We start from the raw sequence: 21,089 nt of genomic DNA on the forward strand, positions 1-21,089 counted from the left end.
ACTGTCCACCCGCTGTCATGTCTGACCCCTCCTCTGCTCACTCTCCACCCTGTGTCCTGTCTGACCCCTCCTCTGCGCACTGTCCACCCTGTGTCATGTCTGACCCCTCCTCTGCACACTGTCCACCCTGTGTCAGGTCTGACCCCTCCACTGCACACCCGGTGTCATGTCTGACCCCTCCACTGCACACTGTCCACCCTGTGTCATGTCTGACCCCTCCTCCTCTGCACACTGTCCACCCGGTGTCATGTCTGACCCCCTCCTCTGCTCACTCTCCACCCTGTGTCCTGTCTGACCCTTCCTCTGCACACTGTCCACCCGGTGTCATGTCTGACCCCTCCTCCTCTGCACACTGTCCACCCGGTGTCATGTCTGACCCCTCCTCCTCTGCATACTGTCCACCCTGCGTCATGTCTGACCCCCCCTCCTCTGCACACTGTCCACCCGGTGTCATGTCTGACCCCCTCCTCTGCACACTGTCCACCAGGTGTCATGTCTGACCCCCTCCTCTGCACACTGTCCACCAGGTGTCATGTCTGACCCCCTCCTCTGCACACTGTCCACCCTGTCATGTCTGACCCCCTCCTCTGCACACTGTCCACCCTGTGTCATGTCTGACCCCCCTCCTCTGCACACCCGGTGTCATGTCTGACCCCTCCTCTGCACACTGTCCACCCGGTGTCATGTCTGACCCCTCCTCTGCACACTGTCCACCCGGTGTCATGTCTGACCCCCTCCTCTGCACACTGTCCACCCTGTGTCATGTCTGACCCCCTCCTCTGCACACCCGGTGTCATGTCTGAACCCTCCTCTGCACACTGTCCACCCGGTGTCATGTCTGACCCCTCCTATGCACACTGTCCACCCGGTGTCATGTCTGACCCCCCCTACTCTGCACACTGTCCACCCGCTGTCATGTCTGACCCCCTCCTCTGCACACTGTCCACCCGGTGTGATGTCTGACCCCTCCTCTGCACACTGTCCACCCGGTGTCATGTCTGACCCCCCCTCCTCTGCACACTGTCCACCCGCTGTCATGTCTGACCCCCTCCTCTGCACACTGTCCACCCTGTGTCCTGTCTGACCCCTTCCTCTGCACACCGTCCACCCGGTGTCATGTCTGACCCCCCTCCTCTGCGCACTGTCCACCCGGTGTCATGTCTGACCCCCCTCCTCTGCACACTGTCCACCCGGTGTCATGTCTGACCCCTCCTCTGCGCACTGTCCACCCTGTGTCATGTCTGACCCCCTCCTCTGCACACCCGGTGTCATGTCTGACCCCCCCATCTCTGCACACTGTCCACCCGGTGTCATGTCTGACCCCTCCTCTGCGCACTGTCCACCCGCTGTCATGTCTGACCCACCCTCCTCTGCATACTGTCCACCCGGTGTCCTTTCTGACCCCTCCTCTGCTCACTCTCCACCCTGTGTCCTGTCTGACCCCTTCCTCTGCGCACTGTCCACCCGTTGTCATGTCTGACCCACCCTCCTCTGCGCACTGCCCACCCTGTCATGTCTGACCCCTCCTCTGCACACTGTCCACCCGGTGTCATGTCTGACCCCTCTTCTGCGCACGGTCGACCCGCTGTCATGTCTGACCCACCCTCCTCTGCACACTGTCCACCCGCTGTCATGTCTGACCCCTCCTCTGCGCACTGGCCACCCTGTGTCCTGTCTGACCCCTCCTCCTCCGCACACTGTCCACCCTGTGTCCTGTCTGACCCCTCCTCTGCACACTGTCCACCCGCTGTCATGTCTGACCCCTCCTCCTCTGCTCACTCTCCACCCTGTGTCATGTCTGACCCCCTCCTCTGCTTACTGTCCACCCTGTGTCCTGTCTGACCCCTCCTCTACGCACTGTCCACCCTGTGTCCTGTCTGACCCCTCCTCCTCCGCACACTGTCCACCCTGTGTCCTGTCTGACCCCTCCTCTGCATACTGTCCACCCTGTGTCATGTCTGACCCCCTCCTCTGCACACCCGCTGTCATGTCTGACCCCCCCTCCTCTGCACACTGTCCACCCGGTGTCATGTCTGACCCCTCCTCCTCTGCACACTGTCCACCCTGTGTCATGTCTGACCCCTCCTCCTCTGCACACTGTCCACCCTGTGTCATGTCTGACCCCCTCCTCTGCACACCCGGTGTCATGTCTGACCTCGCCTCTGCACACTGTCCACCCTGTGTCATGTCTGACCCCCTCCTCTGCACACTGTCCACCCGGTGTCATGTCTGACCCCCCCCTCTGCGCACTGTCCACCCGGTGTCATGTCTGACCCCTCCTCTGCTCACTGTCCAACCGGGGTCATGTCTTACCCCCCCCTCTGCGCACTGTCCACCCTGTGTCATGTCTGACCCTTCCTCTGCGCACTGTCCACCCTGTGTCATGTCTGACCCCCCCCTCTGCGCACTGTCCACCCTGTGTCATGTCTGACCCTTCCTCTGCTCACTCTACCCTGTGTCATGTCTGACCCCTCCTCCTCTGCACACTGTCCACCCGGTGTCATGTCTTACCCCCCCCCCTCTGCGCACTGTCCACCCTGTGTCATGTCTGACCCTTCCTCTGCGCACTGTCCACCCTGTGTCATGTCTGACCCCCCCCTCTGCGCACTGTCCACCCTGTGTCATGTCTGACCCTTCCTCTGCTCACTCTACCCTGTGTCATGTCTGACCCCTCCTCCTCTGCACACTGTCCACCCTGTGTCATGTCTGACCCCCCCTCTGCGCACTGTCCACCCTGTGTCATGTCTGACCCTTCCTCTGCTCACTCTACCCTGTGTCATGTCTGACCCCTCCTCCTCTGCACACTGTCCACCCGGTGTCATGTCTTACCCCCCCCCTCTGCGCACTGTCCACCCTGTGTCATGTCTGACCCTTCCTTTGCTCACTCTACCCTGTGTCATGTCTGACCCCTCCTCCTCTGCACACTGTCCACCCTGTGTCATGTCTGACCCCCCCTCTGCGCACTGTCCACCCTGTGTCATGTCTGACCCTTCCTCTGCTCACTCTCTACCCGGTGTCATGTCTGACCCCTCCTCCTCTGCACACTGTCCACCCGGTGTCATGTGTGACCCCTCCTCCTCTGCACACTGTCCACCCTGTGTCATGTCTGACCCCTCCTCTGCGCACTGTCCACCCTGTGTCATGTCTGACCCCTCCTCTGCACACTGTCCACACGGTGTCATGTCTGACCCCTCCTCTGCACACTGTCCACCCGGTGTCACGTCTGACCCCCTCCTCTGCACACTGTCCACCCGGTGTCATGTGTGACCCCTCCTGCTCTGCACACTGTCCACCCTGTGTCATGTCTGACCCCTCCTCTGCGCACTGTCCACCCTGTGTCATGTCTGACCCCTCCTCTGCACACTGTCCACCCTGTGTCAGGTCTGACCCCTCCACTGCACACCCGGTGTCATGTCTGACCCCTCCACTGCACACTGTCCACCCTGTGTCATGTCTGACCCCTCCTCCTCTGCACACTGTCCACCCGGTGTCATGTCTGACCCCCTCCTCTGCTCACTCTCCACCCCGTGTCCTGTCTGACCCTTCCTCTGCACACTGTCCACCCGGTGTCATGTCTGACCCCTCCTCCTCTGCATACTGTCCACCCTGCGTCATGTCTGACCCCCCCTCCTCTGCACACTGTCCACCCGGTGTCATGTCTGACCCCCTCCTCTGCACACTGTCCACCCTGTCATGTCTGACCCCCTCCTCTGCACACTGTCCACCCTGTGTCATGTCTGACCCCCCTCCTCTGCACACCCGGTGTCATGTCTGACCCCTCCTTTGCACACTGTCCACCCGGTGTCATGTCTGACCCCTCCTCTGCACACTGTCCACCCGGTGTCATGTCTGACCCCCTCCTCTGCACACTGTCCACCCTGTGTCATGTCTGACCCCCTCCTCTGCACACTGTCCACCCTGTGTCATGTCTGACCCCCTCCTCTGCACACCCGGTGTCATGTCTGACCCCTCCTCTGCACACTGTCCACCCGGTGTCATGTCTGACCCCTCCTATGCACACTGTCCACCCGGTGTCATGTCTGACCCCCCTCCTCTGCACACTGTCCACCCTGTGTCATGTCTGACCCCTCCTCTGCGCACTGTCCACCCTGTGTCATGTCTGACCCCCTCCTCTGCACACTGTCCACCCTGTGTCATGTCTAACCCCCCCTCTGCGCACTGTCCACCCGCTGGCATGTCTGACCCCTCCTCTGCACACCCGGTGTCATGTCTGACCCATCCTCTGCACACCCGGTGTCATGTCTGACCCCTCCTCTGCACACTGTCCACCCGGTGTCATGTCTGAACCCCCCTCCTCTGCACACTGTCCACCCGGTGTCATGTCTGACCTCCTCCTCTGCAAACTGTCCACCCTGTGTCATGTCTGACCCCTCCTCTGCACACTGTCCACCCAGGGTCATGTCTGACCCCTCCTCTGCACACTGTCCACCCGGTGTCATGTCTGCCCCCCTCCTCTGCAAACTGTCCACCCTGTCAGGTCTGACCCCTCCACTGCACACTGTCCACCCGGTGTCATGTCTGACCCCTCCTCTGCAAACTGTCCACCCGCTGTCATGTCTGACCCCTCCTCTGCACACTGTCCACCTTGTGTCATGTCTGACCCCTCCTCTGCACACCCGGTGTCATGTCTGACCCCTCCTCCTCTGCACACTGTCCACCCGGTGTCATGTCTGACCTCCTCCTCTGCAAACTGTCCACCCTGTGTCATGTCTGACCCCTCCTCTGCACACTGTCCACCCTGTGTCATGTCTGACCCCTCCTCTGCACACTGTCCACCCGGTGTCATGTCTGCCCCCCTCCTCTGCAAACTGTCCACCCTGTCAGGTCTGACCCCTCCACTGCACACTGTCCACCCTGTGTCATGTCTGACCCCTCCTCTGCAAACTGTCCACCCGCTGTCATGTCTGACCCCCCCTCTGCACACTGTCCACCCGCTGTCATGTCTGACCGCTTGTTGGACCTGGGCCTCTTGGCAGGGTCATCCCTAAACTTTTTGCCTTCCTCCAATACTCTCTCTGACCTGTTTTTGTTGGTTTAATGACTCTGGGCACTTTGCCACTGCTGACCAGTGCTAAAGTGCATATGCTCTCCCTGTTGTAAATTGTTACATTGATTGATGTTCCTGATTGGTTCATTGGATTTACTGTCAGTCCCTAGTAAAGTGCACCAGGAGTGCCAGGGCTTGTGAATGCCAATACTGCTAGTGGGCCTGCAGCGCTGGTTGCGCCACCCACAGAAGCAGCCTTAAAATGTGTCTAGGGTCTGCCATTGCAGGACCTGCGTGCAGTCTGGTACTGTCATGCTAGCTGGGCAAGTGCACACACTTGCCAGCCCCTAAACCTTCCCTTGACTTCATATTAGTCACCCCTATGGTAGGCCTGAGGGCAGGGTGCATTGTAGTGTAAGGTAGGACATGCTCTGATGTGTGTGGCATGTCCTAATAGTGAATTACTACCAAAGTCGTTTTTCACTATTGTAAGGCTACCTGTTCCCTTCTAGGCCAGATGGGCTGCTGGAATTATTACACTCTATAATCCCAGCAGGCTCAGGGAACATGGTAGAAATTCATGTTTAGTATGCCTGAACTCAGAATAATAAAATACTTCTTTTAGTAAAGTTTATTTTAATATCCTGTGTTTGCAAATGCTACTTTTAGAAAGCTAGCATTTGCTTGCCTAACCATTTCAGCCCGCCTCTGCTTGGATGTGGATCTGACTGTCTGGTGTGTGTGAGTGACAGGGCTGGGAGTTGACAGGTAGTGATTAGCAGGAGGACCCCTTAATGGGTGGTGGGAGTTTCCCCTGAATGATGCATCAGGCTGTGCTCTGCCTCCACAATGCTGGCTCCGCCCTCCTGGGGAGCGACTGATGACTCAGCCTGCACCTGGCCCAGGAAGGACCGAAGCTTGTCAACAAAGTACTCAGGCCACTCCTGCCCTCTCAATGCCGGCTCCGCCCCCCTGGGGAGCGGCTGATGTGCCTGCCCTCACACTGAATGCAGAAGCAGAAGTACCCACCGCAAGTGCTCAGAGACTGGAGCAGTTATGCAAAGGCCCCCCTGGCCAGTGAGAACAAAAGAAACTGTGTATAAAAGTAGGAGCCCTGCTCCTTGTAAATTAGATCCAGTTTGCGCAAAGAAGAAGCTCTGCCTGAAGAGAAGGACCCTGGAAGCTGCATGGAGAAGTACAGACTCTGACCCCAAGAGACTGGCCTGTGGTGGGTGCCTTGCTGCTGAAGGAGAGCAGGAGAAGAAAGACGGAAAGACTTTGCTTTTATTCAACTTGTGCCAAACTCTGCTGAAAGATCTCCAAGGGCTTGCTGCTGAACTTGCCCCCTGACCAGCGCCCCAGGAACAGTGGGGGCTACCCCCGTCTGGAAGAGGAACAGCTGCTGTGTATTGTCGACTCTGCATCACCGCCCTAAAGGACCTGTGCTAACCCCTGTCCTGCCAAGCACCGTAATTTCCTGCCGTCGCAGCTCGCACCGCAAAGGTCAGCCTGTCTGACCCCAGCCCCGTGACTGCCTCCCCGACCGGAAGAGACAACGCAAAGCAGAGGACCTGTCCGGTCCGATCACCACCTTCTGCTGCCCCCGCGCTGTGGAAAGTGAAGAGGAGACGGACTTCAGTACGTGTGCCCATCGGGAGGAAAGAGCCCTGCAGAGACCCTCGCAATCCGCTGCACCCCTCTCCAGGCGAACCCAAGACGCAGCCCCTGCCTGTAAGCCTGTGTCCCCTGAACACCGCCAACCTCGAGGTTAGTGCTCCTGTGGTCTCCGTGCCACGTCACCCCCCTGGAAGGCACCACAACAGGGACGTCTGCCTGGCATCGGCTGCACCGAAGCTGAAAAGGACACGAAGGTATTGTGTGCTAAGCAAGCAGCATATTAGCCCGCGCTGTGTGCTCCCAATTGTATGCCCTGCCTTGCTCTGCCCCCCCAGGAGAGGCCGCACCGCACTGTGAAGGGTGCCTTGCCTCCCGGAGATCCTCCGCTGTCAGAAGGGACCCCTCTGCACTGACAAGTCCTGAAAGAAAGCCTTCCTGAAGGTGCCTTGGCCCCAGAGGCTCCTCTCATCGCCTGCTTGCTGCTCTGCTCCGCAGCTCAGCCCCCACCTCTGGAAAAGGCCCAGGGTTTCTTCGAGGCCCTCTCTGGTGTCCATTCCAAGCCTACCGCGAGATGCGTGAGAGTTGGTAGGGGCCGAGTCAGTTTCACCCTTAAAGGCAGGAGAGGCGCTGCAAGGCGCTCCGAAGGCCGAGGAGGGTCCCAAAGCCCCAGAACAGAGAGAGGCTTTCTCTTTGAAAGGAAAGAACACTGAGAGAACTGTGAAATTAGGAGATTTATAACAAAAGCGCCTTAACAGAGAAATCTCCATTTTTGAACTACAAGGAAGTGAGAAAACATTCAGAAGTGCATATAAAGACTTGTACATTACTAAAAAGAACTGTGGCAACATAAATAAGAGTAACTGGAACCTCGCAATCCTTTAAAGTAACAAACTGGATTTACAAGCCTGATTTTAAAAATATATAAAGAGAATATATTTTTTACTACAAAACAGTTTGGTGTCATTGTGTGGTGGGTTGGTTGTGGTGGTATGATATTGCAAATGTTTAACCCTATGTGCCCCAGAGATTAGCCTAAGACTGCTTAAGCCACACTACCTAGAGGGTAAGCAGAGGTTGTCTTGAAGGTAACCCTCAGCCCTGACGAAGAAGAGAGAGGCCCTGTTTGTCGCCAGTGCTGCACTGCGCCAACCAGAGACTCCCCCTTCCTACACCGCTCCTCTGCACTGTCCACACGGTGTCATGTCTGACCCCCCTCCTCTGCACACTGTCCACCCGGTGTCATGTCTGACCCTTCCTCTGCTCACTCTCCACCCTGTGTCCTGTCTGACCCCTCCTCTGCACACTGTCCACCCTGTGTCATGTCTGACCCCTCCTCTGCACACTGTCCACCCGGTGTCATGTCTAACCCCACCCCTCCTCTGCACACTGTCCACCCTGTGTCATGTCTGACTCCTCCTCTGCACACTGTCCACCCAGTGTTCGGTCTCAGTGCACTGGATAGAGATCCAGCGTCCTACTCCACACCGCGCACCTCATCTCGCCACACCGGATAGAGATCCAGCGTCCTACTCAGCACAGCACACCTCATCTCGGCGCACTGGATAGAGATTCAGCATCCTACTCCGCACAGCGCACCTAGTCTCTGCGCACTGGATAGAGATCCAGCGCCCTACTCCGCACAGCGCAACTCGTCTCGGCGCACTGGATAGAGATCCAACGCCCTACTCTGCACCGCGGAACTCGTCTCGCCGCACCGGATAGAGATCCAGCGTCCTACTCCGCACCTCGTCTCGCCGCACCGGATAGAGATCCAGCGTCCTACTCCGCACCTCGTCTCGCCGCACCGGATAGAGATCCAGCGTCCTACTCCGCACCTCGTCTCGCCGCACCGGATAGAGATCCAGCGTCCTGCTCCGCACCTTGCACCTCGGCGCACCGGATAGAGATCCAGCGCCCTACTCCGCACCTCGTCTCGCCGCACCGGATAGAGATCCAGCGTCCTACTCCGCACCTCGTCTCGCCGCACCGGATAGAGATCCAGCGTCCTACTCCGCACCTCGTCTCGCCGCACCGGATAGAGATCCAGCGTCCTACTCCGCACCTCGTCTCGCCGCACCGGATAGAGATCCAGCGTCCTACTCCGCACCTTGCACCTCGGCGCACCGGATAGAGATCCAGCGCCCTACTCCGCACCTCGTCTCGCCGCACCGGATAGAGATCCAGCATCCTACTCCGCACCTCGTCTCGGCGCACTGGATAGAGATCCAGCGCCCTACTCTGCACCGCGGAACTCGTCTCGCCGCACCGGATAGAGATCCAGCGTCCTACTCCGCACCTCGTCTCGCCGCACCGGATAGAGATCCAGCGTCCTACTCCGCACCTCGTCTCGCCGCACCGGATAGAGATCCAGCGTCCTGCTCCGCACCTTGCACCTCGGCGCACCGGATAGAGATCCAGCGCCCTACTCCGCACCTCGTCTCGCCGCACCGGATAGAGATCCAGCGTCCTACTCCGCACCTCGTCTCGCCGCACCGGATAGAGATCCAGCGTCCTACTCCGCACCTCGTCTCGCCGCACCGGATAGAGATCCAGCGTCCTGCTCTGCACCGCGCAGCTCATCTTGGCGCACCGGATAGAGATCCAGCGTCCTACTCCGCACCTCGTCTCGCCGCACCGGATAGAGATCCAGCGTCCTACTCCGCACCTCGTCTCGCTGCACCGGATAGAGATCCAGCGTCCTGCTCCGCACCTTGCACCTCGGCGCACCGGATAGAGATCCAGCGTCCTGCTCCGCACCTTGCACCTCGGCGCACCGGATAGAGATCCAGCGCCCTACTCCGCACCTCGTCTCGCCGCACCGGATAGAGATCCAGCATCCTTCTCCGCACAGCGCACCTCGTCTCTGCGCACTGGATAGAGATCCAGCATCCTACTCCGCACAGCGCACCTCGTCTCTGCGCACTGGATAGAGATCCAGCATCCTACTCCGCACAGCGCACCTCATCTCGGCGCACTGGATAGAGATCCAGCATTCTACTCCGCACAGCTCACCACATCTCGGCGCACTGGATAGAGATCCAGCATCCTACTCCGCACAGCTCACCACATCTCGGCGCACCGGATAGAATGAACTTGCATGCCTCCAATACTTTCAGCATGACATGGAAGAATACCACGTTTTGGTCGCACTTGGATTTACTTCCCTACTTCCACTGGACACCATTTTACACAAGGCACCGCCTCGGTGTACAAAGTTAGTAAAGAAATGCAGACCGGGCTTCAGTCAATCCGACTACTCCGAAAACAATCACTGTAGCATAATCCCAAACTGATTGTACCGCTGATCTGCTCTGCGAGTAATCGAAAGAACCGCTAAAGTGAAGACAATCGCACTGGCTGCAAGGACCAGACCTGAACACTGGAGATCCTGATTTGGCTTGTGCGGTCCACGAAGCATGACCATGATGCTGCAGATGAAGCCCTGGGGTGGTGTCTATCCACAGAAGCACTCCACCTGCCCCACCGAGGCACCCCACCTGCCCCACCGAGGCACCCCACCTGCCCCACCGAGGCACCCCACCTGCCCCACCGAGGCACCCCACCTGCCCCACTGAGGCACCCCACCTGCCCCACCGAGGCACCCCACCTGCCCCACCGAGGCACCCCACCTGCCCCACCGTGGCACCCCACCTGCCCCACCGAGGCACCCCACCTGCCCCACCGTGGCACCCCACCTGCCCCACCGAGGCACCCCACCTGCCCCACTGAGGCACCCCACCTGCCCCACCGAGGCACCCCACCTCTATTGCTTCCAGACAGTGGGTGCAGAAATGGGCCCCACAACATCTACACAACAGAAAACATTGAATCTGACCCCCCATATCAGAGCTGTGTACATTTATGCTGGTATAGAAGTCCATGGCAAAGACGACGACCGAAATGAAACCTCTCACCGGTCGGCCGTGTAGGCTTTCATAGTAAAGTAGACTCTTCTGCAGGGATGTTTTCTCTTCAGCCAAGTTGTCTTTAGTCATGATCTAAACAGAGTAAAAACCAAGCTCAAGGTTACCAAGTCTGCAGATTGAAGACACTTTTATTACAGTACCTTTAATAAACTAGCAGGTTATGAAATAAAATCTTAAGTGTTTGATATTATCAAACCTATGCAGGTTAACAGGAAACTATGATCCTTAAAAATGAGTAAAGCCGAAATCTGTGACAATTTTTGGAACGGTTACAAACATCCAGATGGGGTACAGTAATATTCACAAATAAATGCACGGCAAAACCAGGATTGCAACTGCCTCAGAACTAATGAAAGCATACACTGGTTCGACGCCCAGCAGGGTTCTTCCTGGAGCAGAGTTCGACGGTGCAAGGAATATGAACAAACCTCGGCCAACAATGTGTCAGTTTTAGAAACCATGGAGAGGTCCATGCGTAAAAGTGTGGCAAATGCAACCCTCGGCTACACACCTTCATCTCTTCCGGAAGGCCTTGCTCTGCACGCTTTTCCTTCAGTTTTTTCAAAATGACCTCCAGGGTGTCTTCACGGGTCGGTTTCTTTTCAACTTGTGCTTCCTCCGCATTGTCGTCATCTTCGTGATCCAAAGATGAACCAAAGCTTTTGGGAAGCGTATTACTTCGAGGGCGAGTCTGAGGGTCCAAATCGCTCCCTGGGCTTTTATGCTTTGCATCTTGATTTCAGAAAACAAGAAAAGTGCATTAGTACACCATGCTTAGGACAACATGTCAGCTGCCTGAAGCAAATACAGAGAACTACTAACAGACAAAAATACAAATACTTCAGAAAAAAAAGACACCAATTGTCAGTGACCTTTGGATTCTCGACCACTAGAAAATGGATAGGTTTCCGGTTATACTGCTTATTTTCGATGGCACCCTCACTTATCACTTACCTGTGCCAGGTTTGTTTGGTTCTAGGAAAAAAAGTAACTAAAATAATTTTTGGGGAGAGCAAAACAATTGGCCTGGAGTTCAGTCTTTGAGTGTGAATTCATTTGCTGGCTGAGTGTGCAACAAGTGCTTTACACGGTCCTCTGGTACTGCCTTACTGCTCGACCACAGTACCACAAACAGAGTGAGGTGCTCTCTGCCTACCTTTGGGGATCCACTGGACTCTGTGCACACTATACCTCACTTTGGTATAGAATATACAGAGTCAGCTTCCTACAGACAGCATCTGCCAACCCCAAAGCACTCACTCTGTAATCCTGTTTATTAAAGCAGAGCTCAGGATTGAAGCACAGAAGCTGCTCCTGTGGCCCTTGCTTTGGCCAGATCATTGCCCACGTACGCAGCCTATCAGGAGCTGCTCAAAATAAACTTGGATGGACATTGGTCCGTGAAGGAACCCTGAGCTACTTATAATTCAAATCGTCCGACGTACCTAAACTTACTCCTTGATGGTGCATTTAACGTGAGGGATTATTTGATGCACCCAGACTCGGGCTCATGGGGATGTACTTCCGCTACACTGGAGCACAGACTTCATGGCGCAGTGGCCGGAGGGGCGCACACAGCATCCATCTGCAAACCACCGGTCTTCACTCAGTGGTAACTAGTTTACCATTTGCGGATCATGATCTGCGATTTACGACCAGACTACGATTGGACTACATTGGTGCATGACATCCGATGGTAGTCAAGTTTATATTTTTTAATTCCTTCTTTAAATTGTCAAGGATAAGTTAACTATCCTACCTTTGATTTGCTTCCTCAGCTTGGTGAGGTCCGTCATCCACTTTAACACCTTGGGGTTGGCTGCTAGATCGCTGTAAGACGGCTGCGAGTAAACAAAACAAAAACAAACATTATATCTCCACATATTAAAAGGTGAACGATCAACGTATGCATCAAGCAGCACCCATGGGGATCCCAATAAAGCGGTGGGAATAGGTTACTTACCCTGGAAGCATCGGCCGTCGTTTGTAGAGCTGTAGATTCACACGCTGTGCATGCTCCGGCCATCTACGGTTTGGCTTGGTCTTTGCAAGCTCTTTTTCTTTGAAGAATTCGAGTTACAAGGTGTGCAGGGAGTCCTTCCTTAGTAGGGGATGCAGATGGGAACGGACTCGGTTGTAAAATTGTTTCCCGCACAGCAGGGAAGTGCACGTATGGAGTGGCGAGTAGTGAGAAGGTGGGGACCATGCAAATGGGGTTCAAACAAAGAATATACCTAATGTTAACAGAGATGTGGGGATGCCAGAGTCGCACAGTAAGATGGCTGCTTCCGAACACTGCTCTGCCAGCTGAGAAGATAAGCCGGCACAATCCGTTTGCCGAAGCGCCATGATCCCCTAACCAGAGGTGGATTCACGCTGGAAGAGTGAGCAGCCCTGTGGGCTTGCACTGAAGCGCCATGATCCCCTAACCAGAGGTGGATTCACGCTGCAAGAGTGACCGGCCCCGTTGGGCTTGCACTGAAGCGCCATGATCCCCTAACCAGAGGTGGATTCACGCTGGAAGAGTGAGCAGCCCCGTGGGCTTGCACTGAAGCGCCATGATCCCCTAACCAGAGGTGGATTCACACTGGAAGAGTGAGCGGCCCCGTTGGGCTTGCACTGAAGCGCCATGATCCCCTAACCAGAGGTGGATTCACGCTGCAAGAGTGAGCGGCCCCGTTGGGCTTGCACTGAAGCGCCATGATCCCCTAACCAGAGGTGGATTCACGCTGGAAGAGTGACCGGCCCCGTTGGGCTTGCACTGAAGCGCCATGATCCCCTAACCAGAGGTGGATTCACGCTGGAAGAGTGACCGGCCCCGTTGGGCTTGCACTGAAGCGCCATGATCCCCTAACCAGAGGTGGATTCACGCTGCAAGAGTGACCGGCCCCGTTGGGCTTGCACTGAAGCGCCATGATCCCCTAACCAGAGGTGGATTCACGCTGGAAGAGTGAGCAGCCCCGTGGGCTTGCACTGAAGCGCCATGATCCCCTAACCAGAGGTGGATTCACGCTGGAAGAGTGACCGGCCCCGTTAGGCTTGCACTGAAGCGCCATGATCCCCTAACCAGAGGTGGATTCACGCTGCAAGAGTGACCGGCCCCGTTGGGCTTGCACTGAAGCGCCATGATCCCCTAACCAGAGGTGGATTCACGCTGCAAGAGTGACCAGCCCCGTTGGGCTTGCACTGAAGCGCCATGATCCCCTAACCAGAGGTGGATTCACGCTGGAAGAGTGACCTGCCCCGTTGGGCTTGCACTGAAGCGCCATGATCCCCTAACCAGAGGTGGATTCACGCTGCAAGAGTGACCGGCCCCGTTGGGCTTGCACTGAAGCGCCATGATCCCCTAACCAGAGGTGGATTCACGCTGGAAGAGTGAGCAGCCCCGTGGGCTTGCCCTGAAGCGCCATGATCCCCTAACCAGAGGTGGATTCACGCTGGAAGAGTGACCTGCCCCGTTGGGCTTGCACTGAAGCGCCATGATCCCCTAACCAGAGGTGGATTCATGCTGCAAGAGTGACCGGCCCCGTTGGGCTTGCACTGAAGCGCCATGATCCCCTAACCAGAGGTGGATTCACGCTGGAAGAGTGACCGGCCCCGTTGGGCTTGCACTGAAGCGCCATGATCCCCTAACCAGAGGTGGATTCACGCTGGAAGAGTGACCGGCCCCGTTGGGCTTGCACTGAAGCGCCATGATCCCCTAACCAGAGGTGGATTCACGCTGGGATAGTGACCGGCCCCGTGGGCTTGCACTGAAGCGCCATGGTCCCATAACCAGAGGTGGATTCACGCTGCAAGAGTGACCGGCCCCGTTGGGCTTGCACTGAAGCCCCATGATCCCATAACCAGAGGTGGATTCACGCTGCAAGAGTGACCGGCCCCGTTGGGCTTGCACTGAAGCGCCATGATCCCCTAACCAGAGGTGGATTGACGCTGGAAGAGTGACCGGCCCCGTTGGGCTTGCACTGAAGCCCCATGATCCCATAACCAGAGGTGGATTCACGCTGCAAGAGTGACCGGCCCCGTTGGGCTTGCACTGAAGCCCCATGATCCCATAACCAGAGGTGGATTCACGCTGCAAGAGTGACCGGCCCCGTTGGGCTTGCACTGAAGCGCCATGATCCCCTAACCAGAGGTGGATTCACGCTGCAAGAGTGACCGGCCCCGTTGGGCTTGCACTGAAGCCCCATGATCCCCTAACCAGAGGTGGATTCACGCTGCAAGAGTGACCGGCCCCGTTGGGCTTGCACTGAAGCCCCATGATCCCATAACCAGAGGTGGATTCACGCTGCAAGAGTGACCGGCCCCGTTGGGCTTGCACTGAAGCGCCATGATCCCCTAACCAGAGGTGGATTGACGCTGGAAGAGTGAGCGGCCCCGTTGGGCTTGCACTGAAGCCCCATGATCCCATAACCAGAGGTGGATTCACGCTGCAAGAGTGACCGGCCCCGTTGGGCTTGCACTGAAGCGCCATGATCCCCTAACCAGAGGTGGATTCACGCTGGAAGAGTGAGCAGCCCTGTGGGCTTGCACTGAAGCGCCATGATCCCCTAACCAGAGGTGGATTCACGCTGCAAGAGTGACCGGCCCCGTTGGGCTTGCACTGAAGCGCCATGATCCCCTAACCAGAGGTGGATTCACGCTGGAAGAGTGAGCAGCCCCGTGGGCTTGCACTGAAGCGCCATGATCCCCTAACCAGAGGTGGATTCACACTGGAAGAGTGAGCGGCCCCGTTGGGCTTGCACTGAAGCGCCATGATCCCCTAACCAGAGGTGGATTCACGCTGCAAGAGTGAGCGGCCCCGTTGGGCTTGCACTGAAGCGCCATGATCCCCTAACCAGAGGTGGATTCACGCTGGAAGAGTGACCGGCCCCGTTGGGCTTGCACTGAAGCGCCATGATCCCCTAACCAGAGGTGGATTCACGCTGCAAGAGTGACCGGCCCCGTTGGGCTTGCACTGAAGCGCCATGATCCCCTAACCAGAGGTGGATTCACGCTGGAAGAGTGAGCAGCCCCGTGGGCTTGCCCTGAAGCGCCATGATCCCCTAACCAGAGGTGGATTCACGCTGGAAGAGTGACCTGCCCCGTTGGGCTTGCACTGAAGCGCCATGATCCCCTAACCAGAGGTGGATTCATGCTGCAAGAGTGACCGGCCCCGTTGGGCTTGCACTGAAGCGCCATGATCCCCTAACCAGAGGTGGATTCACGCTGCAAGAGTGACCGGCCCCGTTGGGCTTGCACTGAAGCGCCATGATCCCCTAACCAGAGGTGGATTCACGCTGGAAGAGTGACCGGCCCCGTTGGGCTTGCACTGAAGCGCCATGATCCCCTAACCAGAGGTGGATTCACGCTGCAAGAGTGACCGGCCCCGTTGGGCTTGCACTGAAGCGCCATGATCCCCTAACCAGAGGTGGATTCACGCTGGAAGAGTGACCGGCCCCGTTGGGCTTGCACTGAAGCGCCATGATCCCCTAACCAGAGGTGGATTCACGCTGCAAGAGTGACCGGCCCCGTTGGGCTTGCACTGAAGCGCCATGATCCCCTAACCAGAGGTGGATTCACGCTGGAAGAGTGACCGGCCCCGTTGGGCTTGCACTGAAGCGCCATGATCCCCTAACCAGAGGTGGATTCACGCTGGAAGAGTGACCGGCCCCGTTGGGCTTGCACTGAAGCGCCATGATCCCCTAACCAGAGGTGGATTCACGCTGCAAGAGTGACCGGCCCCGTTGGGCTTGCACTGAAGCGCCGTGATCCCCTAACCAGAGGTGGATTCACGCTGGAAGAGTGAGCGGCCCCGTGGGCATGCACTGAAGCGCCGTGATCCCCTAACCAGAGGTGGATTCACGCTGGAAGAGTGAGCGGCCCCGTTGGGCTTGCACTGAAGCGCCATGATCCCCTAACCAGAGGTGGATTCACACTGGAAGAGTGAGCGGCCCCGTTGGGCTTGCACTGAAGCGCCATGATCCCCTAACCAGAGGTGGATTCACGCTGCAAGAGTGACCGGCCCCGTTGGGCTTGCACTGATACTTTCCAGGGCCTGCCTTGACGCGGAGACGAACGGCTTCCGGCAGAGCACCCTTCTGGGGCGAGTAAGTGTTGTGGTATGGCCTGCTCCTGGGGCGCATTGGAGTCCTATGCTGACCGCCTTTCCCTGGACCCTGCTGTTATCCTTAGAGCCCCCCCTGGCGACGGGCGGCCTGCGAACAAGCCTGGTGAGAGGGCACAGCTTGCCGGCAGAGTTGGGGGGTATGCAAGGGATGGTTAACAAGCGGTGCAGCAACTGCTGGCCGAGGGGGAAACTGGGACTGGGCACGCCACCTGGGACCCACATAAGACTTCTGCCCTTACCGGAGCTGCACTGTCTTTCCACAGACCTCAAGGAGGCCCTGAACTTTGCAAATACACTCCTACCTCCTAAAGAGTCCTGTGGTGCTGGAGAGCTAGCACGCAGGGCTAGCTCTCCAGCACCACAGGTAGGAGTCCGTGCACGTAAGGCTAGCTCTACAGCACCACAGGTAGGAGTCCATGCACGCACGACTAGCTCTCCAGCACCACAGGTAGGACTCGCAAGGCTAGCTCTCCAGCACCACAGGTGGGAGTCAGTGCACGCAGGGCTAGCTCTCCAGCACCACAGGTAGGAGTCCGTGCACGCAGGGCTAGCTCTACAGCACCACAGGTAGGAGTCCATGCACGCACGACTAGCTCTCCAGCACCACAGGTAGGACTCGCAAGGCTAGCTCTCCAGCACCACAGGTGGGAGTCAGTGCACGCAGGGCTAGCTCTCCAGCACCACAGGTAGGAGTCCGTGCACGCAGGGCTAGCTCTCCAGCACCACAGGTAGGAGTCGGTGCACGCAGGGCTAGCTTCTAGCACCACAGGTAGGAGTCCGTGCACGCAGGGCTAGCTCTCCAGCACCACAGGTAGGAGTCGGTGCACGCAAGGCTAGCTCTCCAGCACCACAGGTGGGAGTCAGTGCACGCAAGGCTAGCTCTCCAGCACCACAGGTAGGAGTCAGAGCACGCAAGGCTAGCTCTCCAGCACCACAGGTAGGAGTCCGTGCACGCAGGGCTAGCTCTCCAGCACCACAGGTAGGAGTCGGTGCACGCAAGGCTAGCTCTCTAGCACCACAGGTGGGAGTCCGTGCACGCAAGGCTAGCTCTCCAGCACCACAGGTAGGAGTCCGTGCACGCAGGGCTAGCTCTCCAGCACCACAGGTAGGAGTCGGTGCACGCAAGGCTAGCTCTCCAGCACCACAGGTGGGAGTCCGTGCACGCAAGGCCAGCTCTCCAGCACCACAGGTAGGAGTCGCAAGGCTAGCTCTCCAGCACCACAGGTAGGAGTCGGTGCCCGCAAAGCTAGCTCTACAGGACCACAGGTAGTAGTCAGTGCACGCACGACTAGCTCTCCTGCACCACAGGTAGGAGTCCGTGCACGCAGGGCTAGCTCTCCAGCACCACGGATAGGAGTCCGTGCACGCAGGGCTAGCTCTCCAGCACCACAGGTAGGAGTCGGTGCACGTAAGGCTAGCTCTACAGGACCACAGGTAGGAGTCAGTGCACGCAGGGCTAGCTCTCCAGCACCACAGGTAGGAGTCGGTGCACGTAAGGCTAGCTCTACAGGACCACAGGTAGGAGTCGGTGCACGTAAGGCTAGCTCTCCAGCACCACAGGTGGGAGTCGCACCACAGGTAGGAGTCGCAAGGCTAGCTCTCCAGCACCACAGGTAGGAGTCGGTGCACGCAAAGCTAGCTCTACAGGACCACAGGTAGTAGTCAGTGCACGCACGACTAGCTCTCCTGCACCACAGGTAGGAGTCCGTGCACGCAGGGCTAGCTCTCCAGCACCACGGATAGGAGTCCGTGCACGCAGGGCTAGCTCTCCAGCACCACAGGTAGGAGTCGGTGCACGTAAGGCTAGCTCTACAGGACCACAGGTAGGAGTCAGTGCACGCAGGGCTAGCTCTCCAGCACCACAGGTAGGAGTCGGTGCACGTAAGGCTAGCTCTACAGGACCACAGGTAGGAGTCGGTGCACGTAAGGCTAGCTCTCCAGCACCACAGGTAGGAGTCGCAAGGCAAGCTCTCCAGCACCACAGGTAGGAGTCAGTGCACGCACGACTAGCTCTCCAGCACCACAGGTAGGAGTCCGTGCACGCAGGGCTAGCTCTCCAGCACCACAGGTAGGAGTCCGTGCACGCAAGGCTAGCTCTCCAGCACCACAGGTGGGAGTCAGTGCACGCAAGGCTAGCTCTCCAGCACCACAGGTAGGAGTCGCAAGGCTAGCTCTCCAGCACCACAGGTAGGAGTCGGTGCACGCAAGGCTAGCTCTCCAGCACCACAGGTGGGAGTCCGTGCACGCAAGGCTAGCTCTCCAGCACCACAGGTAGGAGTCGCAAGGCTAGCTCTCCAGCACCACAGGTAGGACTCGAAAGGCTCGCTCTCCAGCACCACAGGTGGGAGTCAGAGCACCTAAGGCTAGCTCTCCAGCACCACAGGTAGGAGTCGGTGCACGCACGACTAGCTCTCCAGCACCACAGGTAGGAGTCGGTGCACGCACGACTAGCTCTCCAGCGCCACAGGTAGGAGTCACTGAACGCAAGGCTAGCTCTCCAGCGCCACAGGTAGGAGTCACTGAACGCAAGGCTAGCTCTCCAGCGCCACAGGTAGGAGTCACTGAACGCAAGGCTAGCTCTCCAGCACCACAGGTAGGAGTCGGTGCACGTAAGGCTAGCTCTCCAGCACCACAGGTAGGAGTCGGTGCACGTAAGGCTAGCTCTCCAGCACCACAGGTAGGAGTCCGTGCACGCAGGGCTAGCTCTCCAGCGCCACAGGTAGGAGTCGGTGCACGCAGGGCTAGCTCTCCAGCACCACAGGTAGGAGTCGGTGCACGTAAGGCTAGCTCTCCAGCACCACAGGTGGGAGTCCGTGCACGCAGGGCTAGCTCTCCAGCACCACAGGTAGGAGTCAGAGCACGCAAGGCTAGCTCTCCAGCACCACAGGTAGGAGTCGGTGCACGCAAGGCTAGCTCTCCAGCGCCACAGGTAGGAGTCGGTGCACGCAGGGCTAGCTCTCCAGCGCCACAGGTAGGAGTCAGTGAACGCAAGGCTAGCTCTCCAGCGCCACAGGTAGGAGTCACTGAACGCAAGGCTAGCTCTCCAGCGCCACAGGTAGGAGTCACTGAACGCAAGGCTAGCTCTCCAGCGCCACAGGTAGGAGTCACTGAACGCAAGGCAAGCTCTCCAGTGCCACAGGTAGGAGTCAGTGTACGCACGACTAGCTCTCCAGCGCCACAGGTAGGAGTCACTGAACGCAAGGCTAGCTCTCCAGCACCACAGGTAGGAGTCAGTGCACGCAAAGCTAGCTCTCCAGCACCACAGGTGGGAGTCGGTGCACGCAGGGCTAGCTCTCCAGCGCCACAGGTAGGAGTCACTGAACGCAAGGCTAGCTCTCCAGCAACACAGGTAGGAGTCAGTGTACGCACGACTAGCTCTCCAGCGCCACAGGTAGGAGTCACTGAACGCAAGGCTAGCTCTCCAGCACCACAGGTAGGAGTCAGTGCACGCAAAGCTAGCTCTCCAGCACCACAGGTGGGAGTCGGTGCACGTAAGGCTAGCTCTCCAGCACCACAGGTAGGAGTCAGTGCACGCAAAGCTAGCTCTCCAGCACCACAGGTGGGAGTCCGTGCACGCAGGGCTAGCTCTCCAGCACCACAGGTAGGAGTCAGAGCACGCAAGGCTAGCTCTCCAGCACCACAGGTAGGAGTCCGTGCACGCAGGGCTAGCTCTCCAGCACCACAGGTAGGAGTCAGTGCACGCAAAGCTAGCTCTACAGGACCACAGGTAGTAGTCCGTGCACGCAGGGCTAGCTCTCCAGCACCACAGGTGGGAGTCCGTGCACGCAAGGCTAGCTCTCCAGCACCACAGGTAGGAGTCGCAAGGCTAGCTCTCCAGCACCACAGGTAGGAGTCGCAAGGCTAGCTCTCCAGCACCACAGGTAGGAGTCGCAAGGCTAGCTCTCCAGCACCACAGGTGGGAGTCAGTGCACGCAAGGCTAGCTCTCCAGCACCACAGGTGGGAGTCGCACCACAGGTAGGAGTCGCAAGGCTAGCTCTCCAGCACCACAGGTGGGAGTCCGTGCACGCAAGGCTAGCTCTCCAGCACCACAGGTGGGAGTCCGTGCACGCAAGGCTAGCTCTCCAGCACCACAGGTAGGACTCGCAAGGCTCGCTCTCCAGCACCACAGGTGGGAGTCAGAGCACCTAAGGCTAGCTCTCCAGCACCACAGGTAGGAGTCGCAAGGCTAGCTCTCCAGCACCACAGGTAGGAGTCGCAAGGCAAGCGCTCCAGCACCACAGGTAGGAGTCGCAAGGCAAGCTCTCCAGCACCACAGGTAGGAGTCGGTGCACGCAGGGCTAGCTCTCCAGCGCCACAGGTAGGAGTCCGTGCACGCAGGGCTAGCTCTCCAGCACCACAGGTAGGAGTCAGAGCACGCAAGGCTAGCTCTCCAGCACCACAGGTAGGAGTCGGTGCACGCAAGGCAAG

The 21,089-nt window shown here is 58.0% G+C and overlaps 1 protein-coding gene across 1 annotated transcript in view; it reads right to left on the reverse strand.

Annotated features, from left to right (window-relative positions):
* FAM13B (family with sequence similarity 13 member B) overlaps positions 1-21,089 on the reverse strand; it is a 333,002-nt gene that overhangs the window by 61,369 nt on the left and 250,544 nt on the right. Inside the window, exons 15-17 of the mRNA XM_078664100.1 lie at positions 12,311-12,392; positions 11,063-11,283; positions 10,540-10,623 (exon numbers count right to left, since the gene is read on the reverse strand). Coding sequence (XP_078520226.1) covers positions 10,540-10,623; positions 11,063-11,283; positions 12,311-12,392 — 387 coding nt within the window. The remainder of the gene's footprint in view (positions 1-10,539; positions 10,624-11,062; positions 11,284-12,310; positions 12,393-21,089) is intronic.

This window comes from Lissotriton helveticus, chromosome 10 (assembly GCF_964261635.1).
Source record: "Lissotriton helveticus chromosome 10, aLisHel1.1, whole genome shotgun sequence".
NCBI classification, from domain to species: Eukaryota; Metazoa; Chordata; class Amphibia; order Caudata; family Salamandridae; genus Lissotriton; species Lissotriton helveticus.